The sequence below is a fragment of the Urocitellus parryii genome, chromosome 12 (assembly GCF_045843805.1).
Source record: "Urocitellus parryii isolate mUroPar1 chromosome 12, mUroPar1.hap1, whole genome shotgun sequence".
In the NCBI taxonomy this organism is placed as follows: domain Eukaryota; kingdom Metazoa; phylum Chordata; class Mammalia; order Rodentia; family Sciuridae; genus Urocitellus; species Urocitellus parryii.
This window is the reverse complement of record NC_135542.1, coordinates 5,530,635-5,547,978: the sequence shown is the minus strand read 5'-3', so window position 1 is coordinate 5,547,978 and position 17,344 is coordinate 5,530,635. Positions and strand designations below refer to the sequence as shown.

The following is a 17,344-nucleotide window of genomic DNA, read 5'->3' as shown; positions in this document are numbered from 1 at the left end:
AATGTGGAAAAGGAAAAGCAAGCAAAACCTAAAGCAAGCAGAAGGAAGGACAAATCAAAGCCTAGAGGAGAAAATAAGTGTGCATCAGAGAATAAACACTCCAGAGAAAATTATATGAAACCCCAAACTGGCTCTTTGCAAAGACTCAACCCAGTTGACAGAACTTTAGCTGAATTCTTTTTCTGTTTTTATTGGTTTATTTTTTGTGGTGCTGGGGAGGGAACCCATGGCATCACTCGAGCTGGGCAGGTACTCAGCTACAACCTCAGCCCTTTTCAATTTATTTTGAAAACTCAGATTATTAAATCAGCAATGAAAGAGGGAACATTACTACTGACCTTAGAGAAATAAGAAGGATTTTAAGGGAAAATTAGGAGCAATTACATGCCAAACAATTAGGTAATTAGATGAAACAAACAAGTTCTTAGCAATGCAAATGTAACAGTTATCTGTATAAAGGAGCTGTATCTGTTTACCTGCTCATAAACACATATTTCCAAAGACTGACTGAAAATTAAGGAAGGAGACGATTGCATGGTAAAAATTGGCAGATGTATTTGCTATATGCCATCTTTTATTTATTTTGTTCTCAGGTTCCCCTCTAAAGCGACAAATGATTATCTAAATAGGATTATATGAAGTCCAGTTGAAGAAGCTTGCCTTTTCTTTTTAATGTCCTCATTACATGAGTATAAGTCAACAAATGTATGACTTGTTTCCAGATGAGTAATACAGTTCACAGACTTGAGGAAAAGGAAGTTTCTCGTTATGGTGGGCTAATCCAAAACACAGACTTAAAGACCTAAAGATAGGGATGCCCTGAAGAACTTATAAATTATGACCCTTGTTTATGAGCTCTCCACAACCATCTACAAATCTTTGTATTTAGGGGGTTTGTAGGATGCCATAGCCTGCAGGATAAAAAAAAAAAGCTTTATACAAGTATTCAGTTAAATATTCGATTTATTAAAATTTCCATAATTTTTCACCCTCTAGTACACATTTTTTCATATATTAGAGCTAAATTTTCAAGTGCCAATAAAGCCAAATGGATCCACTTAGAGAATCCTATTTTAAAAGCAGGAGATACTTGGTATATGAAACTCCTGGGAACTACTAAGATCTTTGGTACTTGAGGAAGAAGCTTGAGTCTTCAGCACATGTCAGTACAGATCTTTTCCCCTTATGTGAGGTCATTAATGCACAGTCAGAGTCCATTAGCAAAGCATGTGCTCTAATTAGACATACCACAATGTTTTAGGAAATCCCCGTGTGTTTACCTGCTCCTGCAACCATGAAGTAAGGCACACATGAGTATCGAATACTTGAAGTGTGGCTAGTCCTAATGGAGATCTGCTGAAAGTGTAAAACACACAACTGAATCTCCAACACTTGGTGTGAAAAAAAATGTAAATGATTTCAATTTTTAAAATATCGTTTACATGTTGAAGTATCTTGCAAATATTAGACTGAACAAAATGCATTATTAAAATTAATTTTTACTTTTTTAATGTGGCTATGAAAACATTTTAAATTACATGTGTGGCTCATATTCCTTTTCTTAGAAGACTATGACCTAATCTACCATGAGCAACTTGACACATCCAAGGCTGTTGTAATTGATATTGCAGTCATATAAGGGCCCCCAGGAATAACTGCAGACATTTTTCTCTGGAAAATTCATCATGGAGAACTTCTGGAGAATAGAACCAAGGTTCTTAATCATTTCTTAATGCTGAAAGTGTTCCAAAGACTAAAGAGGTACTAGGTATTGTTGTAGGGACAAACGAGGCAAGGCACTGAAGACAGCAGGAAACAGTTTTATTTGGCTGCAGCCAGGCTCAGAGGGCACAGCTTTTGCTGTAATCAATCAATCCCCTGAACCCCGAGTTCAGGGAGTTTCAGGGTTTTATACCCAGCATGTAAGTGGAGGGGCTCAGAAGTTCACAGTCTGCAGAAGTTCACATAAAAGCAGCTTTTTCTTTCACTGTTTTGGGCAAGTTAACCCTTCAAGGACAACACCTGAGAAGGGGAGAGCTTCTTCTCCCCTTTCTTTGCTCCCCCTGCCAGCTGTTACCATGGAGCCCAATTGTAACTTATCTTAAAATGTAGACATCTCTGTGAAGCCCAGCTCAAGGCCAGAGGCCTTGTTTGCACATTTCTTCAAAGTACTGTACTTGATATGTTTGTGAAAAACTAGTAAGGGGGTGTCCAGCACCTGGAGTGCTGGTATCTTCTCGGCCAGTACCAAGTAAACATGAAAATAGGAAATTTACCTACATTGGACTCTTTTGCAGAGCCTCTTTTGATGATAGTCCCAAAATCAGCCATGGTGAAGAGGGCTTTTCTGTGGAGAAAGGGGGTGCCTGCTTCAGTATGTTTTTTAAAAAGGGGTGTGTGGGGGGGTGGGGGCTACTGTGAAAACAGTTGCCCAGGCTTGGACCTGATTATAGTTTGATTCAACTCCTCAAAAGGACATTTGATAAGGTCTCAGTTCATGGTCTAATGACCAACATTGTCAGATTATTCCTTTGGGTCTTCCATGCCATGTGTGTGGGCCCTTTCATAAATGAGGGAGGGGTCTCTATTCACCCCTGACCCATATTAGAATCTGGTCCCTTCTGGAGCCATGGTGGGACTAGGTTCTAGACTGAAATGAGTCTAGAGAGATTCCTTCTTCTCAGGTGCCACCCTAGGTTTTCTGGCTTGACTATAACCCAGTAGAAGTTAACCCTGGGGCAGCTGCTTCTCAGTGCTCTGCCAATCCATTGAGGAGGTCAAGGGTCATAGTCCTTGACACACTCACAACAGCCTAGGAAAGTTGTGTTCCTTGTACTTTCAGGTGACCTTTGCCCTCTAATTCCTCCCCAAACACACACCTGCGTGTAGCAAACAGAACTGGGAAGGTTCTGTAGAACTATCAATTGAGATTGGTTTGTAACATTTTATTTTTATTTTTTAGCCATTTTTAAAATTTGTTCTAATTAGTTATACATGATAGTAGAATGCACTTTGACACATCATATGTAACATTTTTTTGGTAAATAAAATTATACAAATGCATTAAGGAAAATGTCTGAGATAGAAAATCAAAATTTTTAAATATTTATGAAATAAAACCCAATTCAAATTTTTTTATTTGTTCAGAGTAGTACCAACGCCCCAAAAGAGCCATTAATGGTTACACTATATTCATTCAAGCCCATTTTTATACACACGTTGCATGAAGGCAGACATGTTTTCTATTTCATTGACTCATTCATTCATCCATCATTCACTGCTATGCTTTTTGAGGTATAAAAATGTAAAACTTGCAATCTCTGCTATCATGAAAGTCCCCTGCTTAGGAAAAATGGGCTTTAAGTCAACTTAGGATCTTCTTTTTTCCAAAAAGTCTCAACAAAATTCCACTAGGTATTTCGTCTACATTTAAATCAGATCAGTCACGGTGGACCTCTGAACTGCTCTAATGCTAAATGCCCTTAACTGTCCACAACCCTCCTGATAGAAAACAAGGACTTTGGGTTACTTCCCCTAACTTTGCCCTCTTTATGCAGGAAGCAGCTTGGAGATGTTCTTGCCCACTTTTCCATAGAAATGGAACGTAGGAATTGATAGGGGGTAAATGTAATAGTGTTCCACTTTGTGCTTTGAATATAGCCTTTGCTGCTCAAAAAAAAAAAAAAAATCAGATCAGTGATGTTTCATTAGTGGAACCCAATTTCATAATTCCAAACTAATAATATTTACTTTGAAATACAAATCTGTTTGTTCTCCCTTCCATGCCCACATCCCCCCACACCCAGTTCAAACAAGCGCTGGGTTTGGTGTCTCTCGGCCTCAAAAGCTTTGCAGAGTGGACAACAGGAGCTGCTCTAGGTTCTCCCTCCCCTTGCAGTGGACACAGCCAGGGTTACAGAAAGCTGATCCCCAGGGGAGCCTGGGAAACTATTGGAAGTGAGTTAATAGGCCCCACCCCACTTCCATCTCCAGAAGCAGAATCTATGAGGGTGGGGTCCAGGAACCTCTTTCAACAAGTTCTTCAGGTGGTGAATGTGCACTTTTAAATGTGAAGACCATTGGGCTAGAAGAAGGATTCCAAAGGCAGATGGCTGAGCAGCACTTTTATGGGGAAGGAGAAAGAAGGAAAATCAGTCTGCTGGACACCAGAGACTCGGAGCTGCCTCTGAGGGGTGTTGAGATCCCAAGTGAGGGGTTGCTGAGATTCCCAGCCCAGCATACCTTCTCCTGCCCCATTTCCCTGAGGGGCAGGGGAGCAGTGCATGAACACTGAGATGGCAATGTGTCTACAATGGACTGTTCATCAGAAGCCCTCCCCAGCCCCCCAGCTCTGGATTCAATCCATGTTTTTTAAATTAAAAAGAAACAAGCAAAACATCACTACACAAAAGAATGAAGAATTGGAGAATTTTTGCACACCTGAGATTGTAAACTGAAATTCTTCCCCACTACATGTATTATGAAGCCAACAAATGAGACAACAAAATATTTTGATGAACATGTAATTCTTCAATTAGGTGGTTATGAATGACACTTTCTGCCTTATATCAGCCTTACTCTCTAAAATATTTCTTTTCTTCTTCCTTTTTGAGGTGATGGGGATTGAGTACAGTGGTGCTCTACCACTGAGCTACATCTGCAGTCCTTTTAATTTTTTTTCATTTTCAGAAAGGGTCTCACTAAATTGCCCAGGCTGGTTTCAAACCTGCAATCCTCCTGCCTCAGTCTCCTGAGTCACAGGTAGACACCTGGGATTACAGGTGTGTGCCACCATGGCTGGGTTCCAATGCAATTCTTTATTAGGGGTGTCAAATTAAAAGGACAAACGAATGGAGATGCTCCCAACTTTAAGTCTATTCAGGAGTAGCACTGCAGTAGGAATACACGTCACACAGGAAAGTATGAGGGCATTCAATGAGGTTGAGGCAAGGGGAAGTTTTTAAAGGCCAAAAGAGGAAGATTACATAAGTTGTTTTGAAACAATAATGCTTTGCTACACGAATCAATAACAAGGATAACCTCAGTCCAAGGCTAGACGGTCCGTTGCTGAGCAGATATCATCATAGTATTTTTTGTCTAAGGTTGTGGTGGCCTTTGGGCCAAGTTCCAGTTCTAGCAGAGTCTTTTGTGATAGTTCTTGTACTATACATAGGTGCAAGGGATCCCCATCTTCATAACTCCCTGCTTTATTTATATTTTTAGTAGAGTTTGACACAAGTGACCACATTTTGATTCTGAAAAATGAAAAACAAAAAGCTAACTTGGTGACATAATTAAAGTCTCTGGTGTGGATCAAATAAAACTTGGTATAATACACATTTAAGAAAGTTTTTCTGGCTGGGGATGTAGCTCAGAGGTATAATGCTTATCCAGCATGTGTGAAGCCTCCGGTTCAGATCTCCAACATTGAAAGGAACTTTTTTTTAAAAAAAAGGTGTGTTTCCAATTACAACTTTGAAGGCTGGAGCCCCATTAAGAGTAATAATAAATTGTAGCTAGCACAGAGATCTTTCAAAGCAAGATGCTATGGTTTATGATTTTCTCAAACAGCGATGTCAAAATCTAGGTGCCAAGAGAAATTATTATTTTTTTTTTTAGACATTCAAAAAAGAATTCTCTGTAACAAATATATCAGAAAAATAAATCAGAACATGAACATAGTGTAATCTCCTTTGGATTTCTCCTCTGCTTAAGTGCCATTATGTAACAAAGAAAGTTGTTCCAAAACACTTGTATATACTTAATGCTGCCTCAGCCACATGTAATCAAATAATCTGAAAGAATGAGATCAGGAGAACCGAAGAACAAAAACTCATGAATTTTTCTATTCAGTATGAATTCTAAAACCTATCTTCCTAATTTGGGGGGCATATTTACTCAAATGAGAAAAATAACCAGGTCGAGTACACACCATTGACAACCTTTATTATACAACCATCAGGCCAAAATTCAGCCATCAACATACAACCTTATTTTCCACCTAAAGTTAATTAGAATATATTTTATTTTAAATGGGACATAGAGGCAACAAGCCAAGAATTAAAGTACAACCTTAGTTTAATTTCACTCTTTGAATATCAAAACAGCAATAATTCCTAAAATCATGAAAACATGATGAATTAACTACATACACACACAAAAGTAGACCTTTAAGTCATTTCATTCTTAATATCATATAATGAAAACAGATGGACTTGTAACTTCAGCCTACAGATACATACTTCATAGGTCATTATTCATTTAAAATAGTACAAATGTTTACAAAGAACATTTAACTTAAATTTCACAGTTGCTTATAAAGGGATACTTTCAAGATGGAGCAACATAAAGAAATAAGTATCTCATCAAAAGAGATGGTAAACTTTAAATATAAAATATATATCACAACGTTAAAAACTTCATGGAAAATCAATAAAGACAACTTAATCTTTTGGGGAATAAAAGTATTTAGCATTACAAATTTAAATTTATATGTGAATTTAAAAAGGAATACATTTAAACCTTACATTGCCACATAATCATGTATTTTGTGAAACAATAAAAATGATCTACTTTTTGTATATGTGTGCATCAAAACCAAAAATTTAATTTTTATTTTTTCCTTTATTGGCAACTTTTGATGCATTTTTAGGTCTGGGTTCCCAGAGGACATTTTTTACAAATCTTGAAGCTGCACCTCTGGCCAGCTTCCCGGCCTTTTTCTTGTCTGTCATTTCCTTGACTCTGATCATGTACACTCTGATTCTTTCCAGTTCCTGCTTTACTGGATGTTCCTTAGGATTCACTCCTTGAGTTGCCAAATAAACCCAAAACATTGAATTTAATGTGTACGCAGAAACTAAATCCACTTTCCCTTGTTCAGGCGGGTCCAACTTGTGCAACAACTCATTTCTAGAAACAGACATCATGGTCTTCAGCATCTCATCCACAGCACCAATGGGATTCTCAAACGCTGACTGGATAGTCTTCATTAATTTCTTCATCTGCCATTATGACCAACTCTGAGCCGTGCACTCCAGTCTAAGATAAATTATTGTATGAGACCTTTGCTTCTCAAAGGTAGGTATGCATCAGAATCACCTGAAGAACCTATTAAAACCCAAACTACTGGCTTATTCACCTACCAGTTTCTGATTAGGTAAGTTTGCGGTAGGACCCAAGAATTTCATTTCTGACAAATTTATAGGTAATGTCAATAATGCTGGCCCAAGGACCACCCTTTGAGAGCCACTAGTACTGACTATGTGGCTATCCCAGTTATACTGACTATGTGGCTATCCCAGTTACACTGACTATGTAGCTATCCCAGTTACACTGACTATGTAGCTATCCCAGTTGATTGTCATGACCAGATGTGCTTGCAGGGAAGAAGGTTTCTGTTTGCCCCTTCAAAGGTGTTCTGGGTCCAGGACAGCATTGAACTGGAACAATAAGTCATTATTATCCATCAGTTTTCATTGTGCTGCAGATGGCACATTGGAATCATCAGGAGGATCGTATGTAAATTGCTGGAGCTCAAGTCCTTCCTCCAGAGAAAATTAAATAATTGTACAAATTTTCATTGATGATTGTACAAATTTTCATTGATGAATATTATATATAAATTATAGATCAAATTTTATTATTATTTAACTATTATCATTTATAATTAAAGCATAAGTTAAAAATTCTTTTATAATAGGAAAAATTATGTCCAAGAACAGGTATTGAACTGTTGATTTCAAATGATGAAGTGCCATGTAGCCTTATAAAATATCTTGGAGAAATGGATTCATGGTAGAGAAAAATGTTTATGAAGATTTGCTGAGTTTTTAAAAGGCAAGTGAGCAAACAATATGCATTGTACTTTGTCATTTTAAAAGGTATAATATGTGGACACAGAAAAAAGGGTAGAATGTAGTTTACTAAAATCTAACAGTATTTCTCTGGAATAACTATAGTATTCTAAACCTTCTTTCAATCGACCTATGTCTTCTGATTTTTTTTTATTTATTTAAAAATATTTTTTGGTGTGTGTATTGGGAGGAGGGAGACAGAATCTCATTATGTTGCACAGATTAGCCTCAAATTCCTGGTCTCAAGCAATCCCCCTGCCTTGGCCTACTGGGTAACTGGGACTAGTAGCATGCACCACTATGCCTGGCCTGAATTTTTTTTTTTAATAATGAGCACATATTATTTATATAATGAATGAAAGAAAAGAAATGCAGGAGACAGACTGTGCCCTATAAGGACTCCTTAAAAAATGGCTGGGTCTCTGCTGACTTCGGAAAGCAAGGAAGATTTCCAAGGGTTTGTCCAGTGGACTCAGGAGCCACCCTGGAAAGGCTCCCACTGGCCAGTGGAAAATTTATGTTATTATAGTGGGAAATTTTATTATCGCTCAATGAGAACAATAATAGCAAAGTACTGAAACACATCAAGGATGCTAAATTATTATGTTGTTAGTGGTAATTTTAAAGAATTCTCTCAGAGGGGAGTTAGTTAGGGATTTATTATTCTGAAAACTGATAAATAAAAGAATCAAGCATTTATTCTGTACAAACTGTGCCTCAGTGAAACTGAGGGGTGGTTTTTCTTTATACAAGTATTCCAACTAATAAACGAAGAAGGAATGATAGAATATCATTTTGCAAGCCTTTAAGGAAGTTTTTTTTTTTTTGCAAACCTTTAATAAAATAATAGATTTAGTTAAAAACTATTAATGGCCACAAACTTTTCAAAGAAGAAAAGCACCACAATATGATATGCTTCCAGATAGAAGTACACAGCACAACCTATGAAATATATCCTTATTCCTAAATCAGACCCAGATCAAATCAGATCTCTTGATCTAACTACCAATTCACAGGAAATATGGGGAATAGAAAATACCAAATGATACCATGAGGTTTTAATCAGCTAAATACAGAATGTGGAAATTATAGAAGACAAATCATCAAATTTCTTCCAAAGGGAATAGAAAAGGTTGCTCATGCTTATAATCCCAGAGACTCGGAAGGATGATGCAGGAAGACTGTAAATTTGAAACCAGCCTCAGCAACTTAATGAGGTCCTAAGCAACTTAGTGAGAACTTGTCTCAAAATCAATCAATCAATCAATCAAAGGGCTGGGGTTGTGGATTCAGTGGTTAAGTCTCCTGGGTTCAATCCCTAGTACTCCAAAGATGGGGGGGGGGAGAATTTGAGAATCATTTCAACCAAATGTAATGTGTGAATCTTAATCCAAACAAATGTAAAATAACATTTGGGAAAAAAAATCAGGGCTATTTACGCACTGACTGGATATTTAAGTATATTTAAAAACTGAGCTAATTTTATTTATTTACTTATTTATTGTTATGTATTTTTTTACTTATATATGACAGCAGAATGCATTATAATTCTTATTACACATATAGAGCACAATTTTCATATCTCTGGTTGTATATGTAGTATATTCACAACAACTCGTGTCTTTATACTTGTACTTTGGATAATAAAGATCATCACATTCTACCATCATAAATTACCCCATGCCCCCTCCCTTCCCCACCAACCCCTGTGCCTTATATAGAGTTCATCTATTTCTCCCATGCTCCCGCTCCCTATCCCACTATGAATCAGCCTCCTTATATCAAAGAAACATTCAGCATTTGTTTTTTGGGGATTGGCTAACTTCACTTAGCATTATCTTCTCTTACTCTATCCATTTACCTCCAAATGTCATGATTTTATTGTCTTTTACTACTGAGTAATATTCCATTGTGTATATATACCACATTTTTTTATCCCTTCATCTATTGAAGGGCATCCAGATTGGTTGCACAGTTTAGCTATTGTGAATTGTGCTGCTATAAACATTGATGTGGCTGTGTCCCTGTAGTATGCTGTTTTTAAGTCCTTTGGGTATAGACCCAGGAGAGGGACAGCTGGGTTAAATGGTGGTTCCATTCCCAATTTTCCAAAAAATCTCCATACTGCTTTACTTATTTATTTTTGAGATGGGTATCCTGTTATCCAAGCCAGCTTCAAACTCCTGGGCTCAAGCAGTCCACCTGCCTCAGTCTCTCAAGTAGCTAGGATTCACAAGTGTACCACCGAGCCTGGTTCAGTTTCTGTAATTTGCTTCTAAGTAATCCAACAGGGAAGAGAGGAAGTAACTGTTGATAAATTTAAACTCAGATTAGCTATGACTTGATCGTTACTGAATCTGTTATGAGTGCATGCAGTTTTGGGAGTCTCTCTGCTTTGGGAAATGTGTGAAATGTTTCTTAATAAAATGATTAAAGGGTAAAGACACATCTCTCCTGTTGTATGTGTAATCAGTGTTTGTTAAATGAGAAAAATGACTCTTTTGTACTATTCCAGGATTATGGTCTCATGATTGAGTCCCTAAAACAAAGAAATAAATAAACAAACAAAAAGACTTGGGGGTAAGGCCTGTGAGTTCTTCTGGGGCACTACACAAAGGGAATTGAAGAGTCTGAGTGACACTTGGCAGCCAGTGCACAAAAAGAGGGTCATGAAGGTTTGAGATAGTAGTAGCAGTTTTGGATCAGGGAAAATCAGTTGAGGCTTACAGCTGGTAATGAAAGAATAAAAACCAAGAGGCTGGGCTGGGCCCAAGGGTTCAATAGCTCCAAAGCCTGTGTCTCTTAGCCTGTTGAGTCTATAAACCTGGAATCGTACAAAAGAGTCATTTTTCTCATTTAACAAACATTGATTACACACACAACACATGCATAGTATTATAAGAAATAAAAAACCTAACTTGGTAGTTATAATGCACCAATAAAAATACATTGACAGTACTCTGAGAAGAAAAAAAAAACAGGCTTGGGAAACAGTATTGCCGGTACAACATTTATGTATAAGCAATTATACACAAGCAATGTGGAAAACAGGAGGAACACCTAAGTTTGCCTATAGTTAACTAATGTAGATTTCACAGAAGAAACAACTTTGGAGTTTTAAACTTGAAGACCAAGTTGGTATTTGCCAGGAAAAGGGTCAGGAGCAGACTATTTCAGGAAGAAAGAAATGAATTTGCAAGACATAACACGAAACCACAATAATGTGTTCTGGGAACTACAAGTATTTTTTGTTTTGCAGGAGCATAAAGTTGGGGGGCAGGTTCTGAGACTAGTTCCCAGCCTGCATAGATCACCATATTTTCCCTTCTTACTCTAGGTCTGGACAAAGGTAAGGCCTTAAGCCTGTGATTCTATCAATCTTCCACAATTAGTTTCCTGATCAGAGAGGTGATCCAATTTCAAGAATAACTCATGGATTGTGGGCCAGACTGCATCTCAGAGCACATGTAGAAAGACAAAGAGGAAAGACGAGGGGGTTTAACAATGTGGTGTAGGTACCAACAACCTAGTTCCTGTAATTATAGATCTTTGTACAAAGAAGGAAGATGAGTCAGTCAGAAGTTCTTACAACAGTAGTGTTTTGTATGGTGAAAATAAGAAGCTAAGCCAAGTGTGAATTCACAAATCACATGGTTTATTGCCTTACAAAGAGAATTTCTTCCTTAGGTTCACAATGCTGAAAGAGAAGGAGAATAATGTGAAGAAATCTCCCAAGAAAGATATTTGATAGTGCCGGGTATATTAACCACATAGTGGGTGAGTTCCATAATTATTAGTCTAGTTGCTCAATTAGGATGAAAACAGGCCTCTGAGGAAAGTAAATGTAATTAAAGGTTGAAGTGTACCTTTATACAAGTGGTTCTCAGGAGAAACTGGTTTGACCATTACAGCACAGATCTGTGATAACACTCCAAGTTAGAAGGTAATGCCAATATGGGCAGGTCTGGCTTGGGAGCTTAGTTAAAGGTCTGCATAGCCTATGATTGTGGGTATTCAGAGAAGCAGCTAACAGTGTGACCTGCCATGACTCTCAAAGTATCTCTGTCAAAGTTTTAGGCTTATAGGTGTTTTGATGTCTAGTAGTTCATATATGGGGCCTGATTAGGTATGATGATACATTCTCAAGTGAGGGGGAATTTACTCCCAAGTTCTCACATATGGAGAGTCTTCATATTCTCCAAGAGAGGAGGAAACAGACATATACTCTTTCTTTTTTTTTTTTTTTTGGTGATTCTGGGGATCAAACCTATGACCTCAAGTACTCTACAACTGAACTACACCCCCAGCCCCACACTACAATTTCTTATTACACCAAAACCTGTTTTGCTCATGGAGGAAATTGTGTTTGGAATCATTCAATGCTACATACCAAGTAGACTTTGTATCTATTGCAGTTTTATATGGACACTGAAACACCTGTATTCATTTCCAACCAAATTCTTTACCCATTTTTCTATGAATTGATTAAATATAACCTAGGTGCTCATTTAAATGGCAGTTTACACATTATACATAAAATACTGAGATAGGATAGAAGACATAATATTAGAAAAAGGACATGGGATAAAATAAGAGTGGCCATATTTAAATTCCTGTTTTAAATTCCACTTCTACATAACTTTGTTCAGATACAACACTATTAAGTCAATTATCAGAACTTATCCACAGGTTCCTAAGTAACCTCGCTCTGACTTTTGCATAAACAAAAATAGACCCCAAATTCGTTGCTCAAGGAAAGATTTTTTTCTCTAATTTATATTTTTAGGATCTGATTACTCCACACATGTACCACACTCCTGATAAAATGCACAGTAACCCTCAATTATACATAAATATAGTATAGTACTGTTTAAACTTACAAAGCAAAACCATGAAACACCACAGAGCGAAGGTGAGATTTTTCTCACACTCACACACAAAATCAAAAAACAAACGACAATAAAAAACCCCAAATAACCTCCCCAACAAACCCCTAATAGGTAAGGATGAACACCTCAAGTGATGAACACAAAAAACAAAGAACTAAAAATACCTTCTGACATCATGCCTGTAAACTAGATTTGATTATTTATATACATATGTATCATATACGTAAACTGTGTATTACATAGATATTGTGTACACATTCGCCTTCCATGTTAGGGTGAAGCCAGCCTGGCCCACTCCCACCCCTGCACTGTCTTCTCTCCGCCTGCGTCCTTTTGAGGGTCAAGAACTCTCACAGCTCAAGTTGCTGACCGCTTCCCTCTCCTTCGGGACCTCCTGGGGACCCTGGGTCCCGGTGACGACACCACCAGGACACAAAGGGTTGTTGGGAACGACCCTTGAGAGGAGCGTAAGGAATCCAAACTCACTACCAAATCACCACCGAAGGGGCTCAGAGAACACGGCATCACACAGGCACGACTGTGGCTTCTTTTCAAAACCTATTTTTGAGTGGCTTAGACAAGGCAAGTCTTGGCCCTACGCCTTGCGCGGTCGACTCAGACATTCGCCGAGATCTCACACCACCGCGGTCCTCCGCCGGCCGTTCTGCACCCCGTTCCTGGGACGGTTCCCAGACTCGGGGTCGCTCGGCGGACGACGGCTCCAGTTCTGCTTCCGCCCCAGAGGCTCAGGCGTGGCTCCGGCAGAGGCGTGGGTGGCCACGCCCTCACTAGCTTCAGCTGGCCCCCGGATGTAGCTCAGCCGCTCACCTCAACCCAGTCTCGGAGAGCGTCTCGCGCCTGCGCACTCCACCCGAGAGCGAAGAGGCGGGACCACGTGGCCCCGCCCCCGCGCTCCCACGCCCCTCCAGGTGCGCGTGCGCCGCGACTCCTCCTCCTGGGCTTCACTCCCCTGCGGATCGGCGGCGGGCGGCAGTTTCCTTTGGCTGCTCCGCGGCTTCGCGCGAGCCCTCACGCTCGGCGCCCGCTGCCTCCTCCGCAGCCCGGCGGTCAGGCCATGGCGTGGCCGCGGCGGGCTATGGCCGGGATCCGAGCCCGCGGCGCGTTGGCGCTGCTGGCCTTGGCCTGGTACGCGCCCGGGGCCCAGAGCCGAGCGCTCGAGTGGTACTCGGCGGTGGTGGGCCTCGAGTACGTGGACCCGCAGACGAACCTGACAGTGCGGAGCGTCTCGGAGAGCGGCCGCTTCGGTGACAGCTCGCCCCAGGAGGACGCGCAGGGCCTGGTGGGCGTCCCGCTCGCGCCGGGAGGAGACCCCGAGGGCTGCGCGCCAGGCACGCGCTTCTTGGTGCCCACGCCGGGCGGCCAGGGCCCGGCGCCGTGGGTCGCCCTGGTGGCGCGGGGGGGCTGCACCTTCAAGGAGAAGGTGCTGGCGGCGGCGCGGAGGAACGCCTCGGCGGTGGTGGTGTACAACGAGGAGCGCTACGGGAACCTCACCGCGTCCATGTCCCACGCTGGTGAGCCGCGTGGGCGTGAGAGGTGGAGGAGGTCTCGTACGGTAGTCGGGGTCGGCGGCTGTGTGGGTTCCTGCGACGGGTCCTTTCTCTCTGGCCAAGAAGCGGCCCTGGGCGCGACTCTGATCGTCTCTGGGTATTGGGAGGTCTTAGGGGAGCCCTGGATTTGCCCCCTCTGGTTCTCCGGGTGCTGCTGAGAAGGAGGCAAGTCGACACATAAGATTAGATCTTTTCATTTAGTGGTTGATGTGGAGGCAGTTGCCCTCAGAAGGGGGAGCAGTAAAGGAATGAGAATCTACTGGAGGAAGGTTGTGGTTCTACCAAGTGGCAAGTCCCATTTCCGTTCGCTGTTCCCCCAAATCCGGCGGGTAAGTAGGAGTTGAAGAAACTCTAACCAGTGCAATCCAGGGTCGTGCTGTCCGTTCACTCTGGTATCTTTTCACTCTGGTATGTTCACTTTCATGAAACATGTCAGTATTCTAAACTTTGTCCGAAAATTTTGGACTGGGCTTTTAAGTTCTGTCTGTTTAAGTTCTGTCTGTTTTCTCATTTGCTAAATATATGATTTAGCGATCATTTGTTCAGTCTTGTTTGGAAGAAATTTTAGAAGTTACTCAACTGGAGAAAAGACCTTGCTCTTTGCTAGGGTACTCGTCTTACACTTCCCCAGGGCAGCAGGTTGCATCTTCAGGCAGTTATGATAATTTGAATCTTACTTTCTAAAATACTGTCCTTGGAACTGAGTTCTTTCTGGGTGAGAGATAGCCAGGACCCAGAGAGTAAACCTATTTCTGTTGTGCTAAGATCCCATTAGCTTTAGGCATCACAAGATTAACTAATTCTGAACTTCCTTTTTTTTTTTTTTTTTAATGTTTCTGTGACTACCAAGTTTCAGACATTCTTTTTCCTCTACTACTGTCTTCCTCCCTCCCTCCTTCCTTCCTCCTTTCCTTCCTTTTTGTTTTCTTGCATACAATGCAAAACTGAACCCTAAAATGAGGGCAGAAAAGTGAGTCTGGCCTATTTGGTGGAATGTTGGGAATAGTAGTTGAGAGGTGAGGAAGTGGAGACTTTCAAGAAGCTTGGCTACAGATTGGGGGGAGGCAGAGAAATTGGCAGAAACTGTAGGAGCAAGGTACTGTGGTATAGGAGATGGTAAGGGGTATTTGAAGTCGGATGGTAGATCCTCTAAGACCCCAGAACAGAGAAGTGACTGAAGATGTTGGGTCTGTGATAAGGCAAGAAGGCTTTGTCCTGAACACTTGTGGAAGGGTTAGCCACAGAAAGAGAGGGGAACGAGCACAGATGTCTATGTGGTGACATGAGGTTAGACACCACCTTTGGTGCTGTTACTCTAGTGATTACATTTCTACCTGTTTGTCATTGTGCCCAAGCTGTGTTTCATAGACTTATGAAATCTGGTCCTGCCAGATTTGACATAACATTGCTGATACATACTATCCATAGTGGACCCAAGTTTAGTAGTTGTGTCAATGAAAAGAGGTTAGTGTGCCATGATTCCCCAATGCTGGTGTACACACTTTTGTATGTAATCACATATTAATGAAGACTTATTTTAAATGGGATGCTCATCATTCTAAATCTCCTCTAATTTTTGATGATGACATTGATATTCTTCCCAGTGAATAACACTTGTTCTAACCATGGTTCAGCACCCTATTTGTTAATATTATCAGCATATAATGTATTCAGGTCCAGAAAAATTCCTCTTTATTGTTCATTTGAAGTTCTTTTTTTAGGACTTCTGTTCCTACCATCGGCCTTCATTCTACCCTTCTTATGTAAGACAAGATACACAGAATTGTACCTTGTTTTAAGTGTGAAAACACTCATTGTGTAGACGGGCTCAGCATTCTGTATACAGTGACACAGTCTTTCTGACAGCCCTTTAAGGTAATTTCTTAACCCTCTTGTACAGATAAGGAAATTGATACTTGAAGAATTTTAAAAACTTGGTGATCTATGGCTGGATAATTCTTGTGGTAAGTGCTGTGCTATCCTGCTTTGTAGGATGCTTGATTGCATGACAATCACCCACCCCCATTGGATTCCAGTAGCACTCCTATAGTTTTAATAACCGAAAATGTCTCCAGAAGCTGTCAGGTGTTCAAGGAGAGAAGGGAGTGACAAAATTATCCAACATTTTGAACCACTGACTTTAAGTGGAGATTACATTGGTAACGGTGTGATTGGTGGATTAAAGAGAGGAAAAGAAGAAAAGTTTAGTCAGACTGTTGGGCTACCATGTGATCTATAAGGGCCAGTACTTCAGTGGTGATTGCAGAAATGGAAAGGACAGACCCTCACAGAACTTGACCCACTTGGGTATGTGACTTTGTGAGTGGATGAAAGGCGTAGAGGTGGGGTGCTCGTAAAATTGAATACTGATAGTCTTCCCAAGTCAGGGAAAATTTCAGTAGTTGTTCTGAAACCCCTTGCTTGTCTAACTGAAATACAATAATAGATATTTTTTTAGATTTAAATCAATTTTGTGGTTTCTAAAAATCATGACTTTTAAGATAACATTCTATTAGAACAACAGTAAGGGCTGTTGAAAATGTCCATAGTTCATTAGCAGAATTATATTGAGCAGCCATTTTGTGTAAAGTATTGTACCTGCTCAGGCAGCAATGTGTAGGAGACATGCTTACTTGAAATATAAGCACAGGGGCTTAGGAAGCACAAAGGAAGGGCAACAATGTTACAAAGGTGTAGAAGTTAGCCTGACTGAGATAGGTAGAAACTGTAAAAGTCACATTGTTAACACAAAATATTAACTTTACTGTAGATATTGTGGGTTAAAAAAATAGGGTGCTAGGCCAGTGCAGTGGCACATGCCTGTAATCCCAGCAGTTCAAGGAGGCTGAGGCAGGAGGATCACAAGTTCAAAGCCAGCCTTAGCAACTTAGCAAGGCCCTAAGCAACTCCGTGAGACCCTGTCTCTGAATAAAATACAAAAAAGGAGTGGCTTCCAGGTTAAGTGCCCCTGGTTCAGTCCTCAGTAGGGGGGGAGAGGGGGAGGGAGGGAGAGAAGGAAAGGCAAAGAAAG

At 40.5% G+C, this 17,344-nt stretch overlaps 1 protein-coding gene and 1 pseudogene across 3 annotated transcripts in view; one reads left to right on the top strand and one right to left on the bottom strand.

The window, feature by feature from the left end:
• Positions 1-6,536: 6,536 nt before the first annotated feature.
• On the bottom strand, positions 6,537-7,011 carry LOC113196627 (nuclear nucleic acid-binding protein C1D pseudogene; annotated as a pseudogene).
• A 4,508-nt stretch (positions 7,012-11,519) lies between these two features.
• Positions 11,520-17,344, top strand: part of Rnf149 (ring finger protein 149) — a 32,719-nt gene continuing 26,894 nt past the window's right edge. For all 3 annotated transcript variants that reach the window (XR_003302573.2, XR_013342283.1, XM_026408620.2), the window contains exon 1: positions 11,520-14,277. Coding sequence is in view for 1 of the 3 variants with exons in the window: in XM_026408620.2 (XP_026264405.2) it covers positions 13,821-14,277 (457 nt within the window). In the remaining 2 variants the exon portion in view is untranslated. The remainder of the gene's footprint in view (positions 14,278-17,344) is intronic.